At 36.4% G+C, this 11688-nt stretch overlaps 1 protein-coding gene across 1 annotated transcript; it reads right to left on the bottom strand.

The window, feature by feature from the left end:
• Window positions 1-4685: 4685 nt before the first annotated feature.
• LOC129414902 (LIM domain transcription factor LMO4) lies at window positions 4686-11688 on the bottom strand. Its single transcript, XM_055169021.2, has 5 exons — window positions 11332-11688; window positions 9920-10142; window positions 8254-8350; window positions 7678-7827; window positions 4686-5616 (listed from the first exon to the last, which is right to left on the bottom strand). The coding sequence occupies exons 2-5, from the start codon at window positions 10132-10134 to the stop codon at window positions 5608-5610; spliced, it is 471 nt and encodes a 156-aa protein (XP_055024996.1). The 5' UTR covers window positions 10135-10142; window positions 11332-11688; the 3' UTR covers window positions 4686-5607.

The raw sequence follows: 11688 nt of genomic DNA, 5'->3' as shown, positions 1-11688 counted from the left end.
CAATTTGACGAACGCTAAATTTGTTTCATGGCAGGCAGACAAACTCAGAACAAATAAAAACACATTCATTATAAACTAGAATGTTGGAGTGTGTTGCCGTTTGTTGGCATTCATCGGATCAGTTTGAATTAGCCTTTAAATCTCTGAAATTTAATTTCTACAAACCTGTATGATTGCGTTATAGTTTGAAAATCGACTTACTGTCATTGAATCATTTCATAGTAACAAATTGTAGAACTACTACTGCAAAACATCTACTCACGATATACTTTAAATAAATAAAAACTGTATTTAAAAAGAATAAAAGAATCATGAAGGTGTGAACTAGCATTGCAAGATGCCATCAAAAGCAAAACACAGGGTAACCAACATTATCTCACGAGAATTCGTAATTTTTTTTATGCGTTGGCTAATTCGAATCAATTCATACGTCCACATTCGTAAGTTTTGGTACGATTTGCCTTGACCCCTGTGACGTTGGGGTTAGGTGCGGGATTAGGGATTCGGTTTCGTTGTCGTTTTATCATGAGAATCGTACGATTTTCCACGATTAACTACGTATGAATTGATACGAATTAGCCAACTCGCAAAATATGTAAGATTTCTCGTGAGATCAGGCTGGGGTAACCGGCAAGCAATTTTGCGTTTAAAGGGCACCCATTTTTACAAGATGTAATTTAAGTCTCAGGTGTGCCTGAGAATGTGTCTGAAGTTTCAGTTCAAAGTACCCCAAAATGTCCCGATTTGGGTGGAAGCAAAAAATTGCTTTTTTCGTGTCTACCCATGCAAATGAGCTACTGCTCCTTACTCCCTTACCAACACACGAGTACAGTTATAATAGATCTGATTCCTGTGAATACAGACTGCGGCAATAGTATCTTTAGCCGCTTTAGCGCTACAGTGTGCTAACAAACACATTTAGAAAAGCTTTCGGGTAAAATTAATCACCAGTCAGTGAGTGGCCATGGGCGGGGCTTTATCAGTGTGATGTAACATTGATAAAAGAATCAAAACATGTCTAATGAGACTGCTTTAATTAAGTGGATTTTTTTCATTGTAGGGTGGTTTTGTTTACACACTGCCACAACCTGATCTCACAAATTTCCATGAAATAGTCACGCATTATTTTGCTCAGTTTTGCATTGACATTGTCACGTACCCCTGCTACGACTTTCTTTTCCATGACAATTTCACGTACTGGTTACTCAACTGTTTTTCCTATTTTTAAACAATTGTCGCTTCGGTTTGGGGTTAGATTTGCTGTTTGCGTTAGGATGTCACTTAAAGTATTGGTTTATACTATTGTTTAGTATGCTTTTTAAACCATTGTCGCCTGACGTTAGGGTTAGAGTTGGTTTTGGGTATGGATTTCATTTTATTTAACAGAATGTTGTTCTAACCCAAACCGAAGCGACAATTGTAAGAAAATAGGAAAAACAGTTGAGTAACCAATACGTGAAACTGACACGGAAAAGAAAGTCGTGGAAAGTAAAATGGTGGAAATACATGACAATGCCACGCAAAACTGAGCAAAATAAAGCGTGACTATTAGTGTTGTAGTTCTCGAGACTGTTCTCGGTCTCGAGACCGGTCTCAAGACCACTTTTTAAAGGTCTTGGTCTCGTCTCGGTCTCAGACAAAGAGGACTCCGAATTTTATTTCAAGACCGGTCAAGACTCAAGACCACAACTGATGGCACATCACAAATTTATTTTTATCATTAATTTTATGCAGTTTATTCAGGTTTGGCATATGATGTTGGCATTGTTTAAGCATTGTCTAAGTTTTTCCCAATGACAATTTTTCTATTTTTATTACTAAAAACACCTGCATTGGATGGCAAGCCATGGAAAGACAGTTCAGAATAAATGGTTAAGTTGATTTCAGCTCTTTAGTGTTTGTTCACTTTTATTTGCTTGTAGACAAAGATAAATTCCCACATATCTGAAATGCCTTTGATTATTTTAACTTCTCTGATGGCACGCACACACACACACACACACACACACACACACACACACACACACACACACACACACACACACACACACAAAGTGTCTAATCATATGCATATTCCACATTTTATCATAAGTGTTTTAATGCAGTGACTTGCACTGGTCTTGATTTGGTCTCGGCCTGTCTTGGTCTTGACTTGGTCTCGGTTTAGGTGGTCTTGACTACAACACCAGTGACCAGTGATGGTACTGTAATCCAATTACTTTTTTCAAGTAACGAGTAAAGTAAGGGATTACAATTGCAAAAACAGTAATTAGATTACTGTTACTTCCCCGTAAGCAGGCTGCGTTACTGCGCTATTTTTTAACCTTGATCTTGTTTCGTGAGACTCTCTCGTGTCGTGACGCGAGTCGAGTGACAATGCCGTATGAGCGCCGCGCCGTCAAGTCAGTGTAGTGTTGAACATGAAAAGACAACATGGATCGCGGAAGAGAACAAGACTATGCAGCGTTTAATGCTTGTAAGTACCGACATTGCTTTGAGTTTAACCCAGTTAAAGGTGACAAAAACATCAGCGTCCGCTGTACACTCTGCGTGGGAATAAAACTTTTATCTACAGCGAATACTTTCACCTCAAATCTCAGCAAACACCTAGCAAGCCGGCACAGGAATGTGAAACTTACTGAAAAAATCCGTGAACCCCAAGCTGACATGACCGCTGCGGCTTCATCTCATACACGTTCACGCGAAATCTGATGTAAAACAACAGACTATATCTCTATATTTCATGGATTATACGCATTTGTGGACAAAAATGGTAATTTGATGAATTCTATTAGACTGATCTGAAACTCGCGATCGTTATAAGAAGTCCAGTTTCTATTCAGCATGTTGTCATCTGGACTTCTGTAAAAAAAACTACATTTATCATGCTAGAGCATCTGTATCTCAAAACAGAGACCATACAGTGATGCTAAACCCGTAGACCTTTTAAATGATGTATAGGAATGTTTATATTAATATTATTAATGGTTGTAGACAGTAGGCTATATAGATATTGTTAGCAGTGTTAAAAAAAAAACATGACGCCATCACGCCCACGAATTAGTGCGCGTCGAGAGGTTAAAACAGATAATGTTTCATTTGATTCAATTTTAGATGGAATATGCAGAAAGAACAGAATTAGGCTGAAAGGTCTCGGCCCGGTTGCATAAAGCACCTTAAGTTTTTTCCTTAAGTATGACACTTTGGGGGTAAATTCACTTTACCTACTGTAAGAGAATAATTTAAGGGTGTTGCATACAGTATAATCCCTTAAATGGTCTCTTAGGTAAGGGTAATCGTTTAATGTTTCACGACAGCGTCCCAGGTTTGTTGTTATAAAATACTATTGTTGCCATGGAGATGCAACAGAAGAAACTTACGTTTTTTTTTCAACACCCTTAAGTTTAAATTTAACATAAGGGTGAACTTATGGGAAAATTACACTTAAGGTGCTTTATGCAACCGGTGTTGCTTTATACTGTAGCATATTCAGGTCATGCATCATGGTTTTGAAAAGTAATTAGTAAAGTAACTAGTAAAGTAACATTACTTTTGAAAATAAGTAATCAGTAAAGTAACGGGATTACTTTCTTAGGAAAGTAATCAGGAACTAATTACTATTTCCAAGTAACTTGACCAACACTGGTAGTGACTATTTCACAGATTTTGTGAGATCAGGCTACACTGCCAACACACATTTATGCCCAAACACCTTGTAAAAGTAGATTGTGCTAAATAGGTGCCGTTTAAAAGACTTCTAATAGCGTCTAAATACAGCCCAGACCTTTAGGCTAAAACAATTTGGGCTGTCTGTGAAAATGTTATAGACGTTTAACCAAAAATAAATAAATAAATAAAAAACCAAACACCTTATAATCGCTGTTGACTTTGCTTACATGATGAAATATCACAAAAGTTATTTTGGCCCAAAAATCAAACTATTTCAGGTCTATAGTTAACCTAGATCAGGGGTAGGCGGTGCCGGTCCTGGAGTGCCGACGTCTTGCAGATTTTAGCTCCATAAAAGATGACTCTTAGACCTTGATTAGTTGTTCAGGTGTGTTTGATTAGAGCTGGAGCTAAACTCGGCAGGACATCGGCACTCCAGGACCGACAATTCCCACCCCCGACCTAGATGGTGAAATGACGGCAATTGCTTAGCTGAGAAGCTGAACATTTTGTCTCTATTAGAAAAGCCTTTAAGAAAGTCAAATGTGATTCGACTGTAATTTTTACCACCATCTCAGAGCAGCTTCCTAAAGGGTGGGTGTTCATGAGCAGAGAGAGAGAGATGGGGGTGGGAAAGTTGTGCTGTGTACTTTAATTGCGACATGGTAAACATTTAACGTGCGTGATTGTTTTGAGGCAACCAACGGAAAGGAGCGGCTGCCTCTTAATTAACTAGGCGGCAGATTAGTCCTTATTAAATTCAAACAAGGGATCAGAGTAAAGTTCAGCCTCCCCAGTGCAATAGCAGCACAGATAGCACACTCGCACGCTTCACGCTCGCATTTAATTGCTTCTGTAATGGTCCAAGCTCAAGCTCTATTCAAACCAACCCTTTGGGTAATCAGGTTCGCACCACAGAGACCAAAGCTAATAACTAGCAGAAAATAGTAATAAACAATGAACAATGAAATCTGAACGGTTTAGGCGAACAACAGAATTCTTTCTTGATGGATGGGTTTTGTTGTATTTCTCATTTATTTGATAATTACACCTTAAATAGACATCACATGTTGAGCAGATAATTCAACCATTACAGAGAGGACGCGTATAAAAACATATTTACAATTCGACACTCTGAATGATGTCCATAAGATATACAAAGATCTTTATAGTAATTCTGTAGTTGACGTTAGATGTTAATTTAAGTCACCATGAAATCAAAATTGTCTTGTGAAATAAAAAAAATACATGTTTCTGGTCTCATTGTGAATGACTTATTTGTGGACTGTTGAAGAAAATATTTTAATTGACATTGCCCCCTTTTCATTTACATTTACACTTTTGGCTGATGTTTTTATCCGATGTGATTTGCAGTACAGAGTATACAGCACTTAATATTCCCAGTGAATCGAATCCATGGTCTTGGCATTGCCAGATCCATGCCAAACAAGGCTAAGCGACAAAAACATTATTTCAAGCCAATTCCCAACAAAGTTTTTTTACTCTGTAATCATATTACAAAACTAAAAAGGGGTTGTAAATGCTGTTTCATATTGACGTAAACAGTTGTAAATAATGCATATTGAATATATAAGATGACGTTAGTTAGACAGGATATCCTGTGACAAGTAAATGTGTTAGTTCTGTTTCGGTGGTGAGGGGAGAGACAAAGTCACGATATATCTCATCATGAGAAGTGATGAAGAGTCCATCATATTAAACATCAGAATGGCCAAGAGCAACCAGACATGTACACATCTTTCCATTACTTTTACAGCCCATACTCCCTCTCAAAGATTATGTGGCTATGCAGTACCTTTAAATTTAGGTCTGTAAATTTGGGCTGTAAAGATGTAAGTGCATCAAAGGAGAAGTGTGTGCTGTTGAATGAAGCTGCAGTGAGACACTGAAGTGGTGAACAGAGAGAGGAAGAGCCCTTCAGCAAACCTACAAAACACAGAAGATTTATTAATACTAATGTTTCTCCTCGAGTGCAATACTTTAATACTGATGACCTACAGATCAAAACTACATATTGTACCATACTGTAAAACCAAAGTCTGTCTGTCATAAATACAATGTCTATCTATCTGTATGACCATACATTTAACTATCTGTCTGTCTGTCTGTCTGATACATATGAAAATATATAGACGTTCTTTTGTTTATTTATTTATTTATGTCTGTCTGTCTATCTTTCTATCTGTATGTCTGTTTTAAATGGCAATAAAAAGTCTATGTATTTGAATGAGTATCTATCTATCCGTCTTTCTGTCGATTTTAAACAGAAATAACGAGTCTATATTTGCAGTATCTACCCGTCTGACTTTGTTTCTGTTTTAAACACGAGTATCTGTCAACCATCCATTTAAATATCTGTCAGTCTTAAACTAAAATAAAAAGTCTATGTATTTGAAGTATCTACCTGTCTGTCTGTCTTTTTTAAATAGCAAAAAATTATGGAATAAAAATTAATATCCGTTTAACTATCTGTCTGTCTTAAACAGAAAAACATCTATATACTTTCAGTATATGGATGTCTGTCTGTCTGTCTTAAACTGAAATAAAAAGTCTATGTATCTGAAGTATCTACCTGTCTGTTTTAAATAGCAAAAAAATGATATATAAATTATTAATATCTATTGAACTGTCTTTCTGTCCTAAACAGAAAAGGTCTCTATATTTTTATGAGTATATGGATGTCTGTCTGTCTTAAACTGAAATAAAAAGTCTATGTTTTTAAGTATCTACCTGTCTGTCTGTCTGTCTGTCTATATGTATGTATGTCTGGTTAAAATGGCAATAAAAGGTCTATGTATTTTTAGTATCTACCTGTCTGTCTGTCTGTCTGTCTGTATGTATGTCTATCTTAAACTGAAATAAATAGTCTATGTATTTGAAGTATCTACTCGTCTGTTTGTCTGTTTTAAATAGCAAAAAATGATATAATAAAAATTATTAATATCTATTTAACTGTCTGTCTGTCTGTCTGTCTGTCTTAAACAGAAAAAAATGTCTATACATTTTAATGAGTATATGGATGTCTGTCTGTCTGTATCTGTATTATTGGTCTATCTGTCTGTTATAAACTGAAATAAAAAGTATATATATTTGTAGTATCTACCTGTCTGTCTGTCTGTCTGTCTATATGTCTGTCTGTCTGGTTTAAATGGAAATATAAATCTATGTATTTGTAGTATCTACCTGTCTGTCTGTCTGTCTGTCTGAAACTAAAATAAAAAGTCTATATATATTTGCCTTATCTACCTGTCTGTCTGTCTTCAACAGAAAAATGCCTATATCTTTTCATGAGTATATGCATGTCTGTCTGTCTGTCTGTCTGTCTGTCTGTCTGACTACATGTATGTCTGTCTGTTTTAAATAGCAAAAAAATAGTAATATCTATTTAACTATCTGTCTAGCAGTCTGTCTGTCTGTCTTCAACAGAATAATGTCTATATATTTTCATGAATATATGGATGTCTGTCTGTCTGTCTGTCTCTGTATTATCTGTCTATCTGTCTGTTTTTTTATAAACTGAAATAATAAGTCTATATATTTGCAGTATCTACCCGTCTCTCTGTCTGTCTGCATTCAACAGAAAAACATCTATATATTTTCACGAGTATATGGTTGTCTGTCTGTCTGTCTGTCTGTCTGTCTGTCTGTATGTCTGTCTGTCTGTCTGTATGTCTGTTTTAAATGGCTATAAAAAGACTATGTATTTGAATGAGTATTTGTCTATCTATTAGTCTGTCTGTCTATTTTAAACAGAAATAAAAAGTCTATACATTTGCAGTATCTACCTGTCTGTCTGTTTTAAAAAGAAATAAGTCTATATATTTGCATGATTGTCTGTCTGTCTGTCTGTCTGCCTGCGTTTCTATTTTAAACAGAAATAAAAGTCTATATATTTGCATGAGTAGCTGGCTGTCTGTTTTAAACAGAAATAGACACTCGTGCAAAAGAATATATGTCTGATTAAACAGAAATAAAACATGCACTCACTTTCTGATCTGTGAGCACTGGGTTACTCTGCAGATGAGTATTAAGGAGTGCGGCTCCTGGTCGGTCGTGTTCGCAAAATATGGTGCCGTTAACAAAGTGAAAGCGGTCACCGGGGACCAACTGGTTTCTGCACGTGGCACAGGAGAAGCACTGAAACACACAGAAGAGAACCAGACTCGAATTTTAAAAAAAGAATTAGTACATTTATCCCTGTTAACATAATTTAGATGCCACATTAGTGCTGCTAGTCAGGGCTAACTACGAACGAACCGCCATAGCCAACGTGCAGGTCTCTTATTGCTCAAAATGATTTTTTAATGAGTTAATCCTTGCGCGATCAAGGCCAGGGAACGAGCACTGAACAAGGTTATCATTGGGAAAACATAATAATGAGGAGCTGTAATAAAAGCAGGCCTACATTCACACATTTAATTCGGCTCTAATGAACATCTGCTATGTAAGTGCTTTAGGGACTACAGCCAAATCTATGAGAGTCTTACTTAGCTTTGGTTCTCAGTCACATGAGCCGATATGAAGACAAATGCAAACATAAGAGCTAATGTGTATATAACTAACCTTAAGGTGATAGACGTTGCCTTGTGCTCGCATGACCATTTCACTGGCTGGTATGGACTGACCACATGCGCTGCAAGCACCCGTGTGCCCAAACAACCTGGACAGAAAAAACACATAAAATCATCCTACATAATGTGAAAATATAATCTTTAATATTGACTGAGTAAAGTCACGTCAAATATTGAAATGAATATGAAATCATTTATGTAAATCCTGATGTAATTTAGGGTAAAAATGTAGGCATTCGATTCCCAATTCATTAAATAAATGGCTTAATTTTTAAAATAACTTACAAGGTAACTTGGTTGAAAGTTGCGACAGAGGTTTTAACTACGTTATACTGTTAATAGTACATAATATGGTACAAATAATAGTCATAAAAGTAATAATGTATGATGCTGTATTACTACAATTGTTAAGTCGAGAGGGTCACGGATCACCATAATTGCAAATAGAGATTTGTGCCGCCAATGCTTAAAAAGTGTACCATGTTCATGAAATGTCCCTCATCCTGTTAAAACTTTTCTTTAGAGTAAGAACCATCTAAGACTTTGGAAGTGTTACTGTATATATATATACAGTTTCACAATCCTTGACGATGAATCGGAGATATCATGCAGTGTGTGTGATGTTCTCCACAGGAGCGTGTGAGAACGCATCTGCCGATATCATCAGCACCAGGATGCAAATGAGTCCCATGCAAATCATCACGAGAACAAAATGCTTGTCAGCATAGCATGACAACTACAGCTTCAACTTTGCTGGTCTATTTGCATTGTAAATGACTGTGGAGACTCAAACAGTCTCATTATCGACTTGTTATAATGATGAAGATCTTGGACCTGGTCACTACTAAATTTAGAGCTTGTGTAAGGTGAAAAAAGGTACAGGTCTATGGATTAAATGACTTCGTTATGCTCATTACTGGTTGTTAAAAATACACTCTGGAATTTTAAGTATAAAATTGGTGCGTAATGGGCTGCGCTCATAAGCATAGACGGCCAACAGGATTTCTTTTTTACTTTTCCAGTCCTTCTTGATTATCAGATGAGGATTTTTACATTTTAAGTACACAAAAGATGGAAAGTCAGCAAACATACTCTCAGCAAGCAATTCTGTATTTAAAAGACGTCTAATAGCCATTCAAAGACGTTTAGGCTAAAACAAGTCGAAAAATTTATAGAAGTCGAAGCATAAAATAAGTTAAATAAAATAAACAAATAAATAAAACCAAACACCTTAAATTACTGTTGACTTTGCTTACATGCCGAAATATCATACATCTTGCAAGTTATTTAGGCAAAAACGACACTTTTCAAGTTTATTTTGTCTAAAAGTGGGTTACTCATACCCAGACTATATCGGGTCTATAGTCTGTGAAGTGACGACGAGTCTATTGCTTGCTGGGTACTCAGTTTTCTGTGTTATTGATTTAAACAATAGCATTAGTTAGAATTACTAGAAAATAGAAATACATTTGTTAAATGTTTCCGTGAATCTTTCCTGACTTTTCAGAGTTTATTAATTTCCAAGTTTGTTAAAATACATTAAAGATTTTTTTTGTGGTTATGGAAATGTCAGTGAGTGAGCGTATGGTAGAGTGAGCAATACAAACATGTATGTATATGTGGCTAATCCAGCGCTTGCATCATTTCTATATATATACCTGATGTAGTCTGTTCTGCAGAGGATCATGCCTCCTTTGCTGTAGCAGGTGGTTCCGATATCTCCCAGCTGAGCCTGACAGCATGAACACTTGAGGCAGCGTGTGTGCCAGTAGCGATCCATGGAAAAGAGCAGAAAGCGGTCAGCGATGCGACCCCCACATCCCGCGCACGATCTGGACACACACGCTCCGCCTGTAACCTGGCTGTTCACCATAGCTATGGCTGTGAAAAGAAAATGAGAAGATCAACACACAAATCTAACGGTGCAAACCATAAAAAAATAAACTGTATGGTGGTTTTGGTTTACAAACCAAAATGATTGAGGGATGAGTTTTAACTTTGTTAGTGTTTTAATGTAAGTGCTTGCTTTTCTGATTTTGAACAGGAACACACATTGCTGGATTTAATTTAGTGGTCAGATAAATAGATTTTGAAAGATCTTGAACATTCAATGATATATTAACTATTGCATGGTTGCAAAGTTATCTAACTGGCTACTAATAAGAAATCTAAAAGATCACTAGGATATTCAACCATGCAAACACATGATTTGTCAATCACACACTTAAACAGAAGGGATAGTTCACCCAAAAATTAAAATGTTGTCATCGTTTGCTCTCATGTTGTTACAAAAACGTATAAATTTCTTTGTTTTGATGAACACTTAAGAAGACATTTGAAGGAATGTTTGATCTGAGGCCCCATTCACTTCCATAGCAGGAAAAATAATACTATAGAAGTGAATGGGGCTCATGAAGGCTTTGTTTGCGGAAATGTATACAGGTTTGAAACAACATGAGAGTGCATAAATGATAAGAATTTTCATTTTTGGGTGAACTATCCCTTTAACATGAATGTAAATCGCTCATAAAACAAATGGATTGCACACGTTAAAAACTATGAGAGTGTTTTTGATATTTTATATGCAGGAAGTGGCGGTGCATTTATACCATATTTGGCTTTATTATACCATAACAAAACCTTCATAAGCACTACAGTATTTACTACTGTCCCTGTCTGTGATAATGACAACATCTTACACTTGCATGTCTGCACAAAACATGTTATGTAAAAAATTAATGCTTTCAAAATAATGACTTCAAATTAAAGACTATACACAGTACAATAACATACTGTAACTGAACCCAGTAACGCAGTGTCCTAAACACATTCAGAGACGTTTATATTGTAACAATGGCCAATAATAAAGTATCGATGTACTGTTTGACAGCTAAATAATACAAATAATAAATAACATCTGACATTAAAACCAATAGCGCGTATAGAAACACTCAACACCTTTAAATCCAGTTTTAGGGTATACGTCGTGACTTTTATTCTACTCTTATTATTTAACTAATATTAACATTTGTACTAGCTGTGTCATGTATTTCTACCGAAGGCGACATACCTTTAAGACTTTCCAGGTTCGAGTGAGTTGTCAGACTTCTTATTAAGTTAACGTTAGTTATCCACTGGACGTCTCTGAAAGACCTCGAGCTCTTCTGATGCGCTTCTTCACGCCGCGCGCCTCCACGCGCACATTGTAAAAGTAAAAGGGTAGGGCAAATGAACAACGATGATTAAAGTGCGGGTCTGAATGTAAAGATTATCGGTTTCGCTGCATGCTGCAACACTCCAAAGCGAAATAGTGGTTTTGGCTTAATTTAGTCCGTCGCGTGTTTCTTCGTACAGACCAGCAGCAAGATTCATAAGATTCATAGACGACGAACGAGATGCGTGTCATTTTATCGTGTCATTGACGTGA

The sequence above is a fragment of the Misgurnus anguillicaudatus genome, chromosome 5 (genome assembly GCF_027580225.2).
Source record: "Misgurnus anguillicaudatus chromosome 5, ASM2758022v2, whole genome shotgun sequence".
In the NCBI taxonomy this organism is placed as follows: domain Eukaryota; kingdom Metazoa; phylum Chordata; class Actinopteri; order Cypriniformes; family Cobitidae; genus Misgurnus; species Misgurnus anguillicaudatus.
The sequence above is the reverse complement of the archived record's forward strand: the minus strand, read 5'-3'. Positions and strand labels throughout refer to the sequence as shown.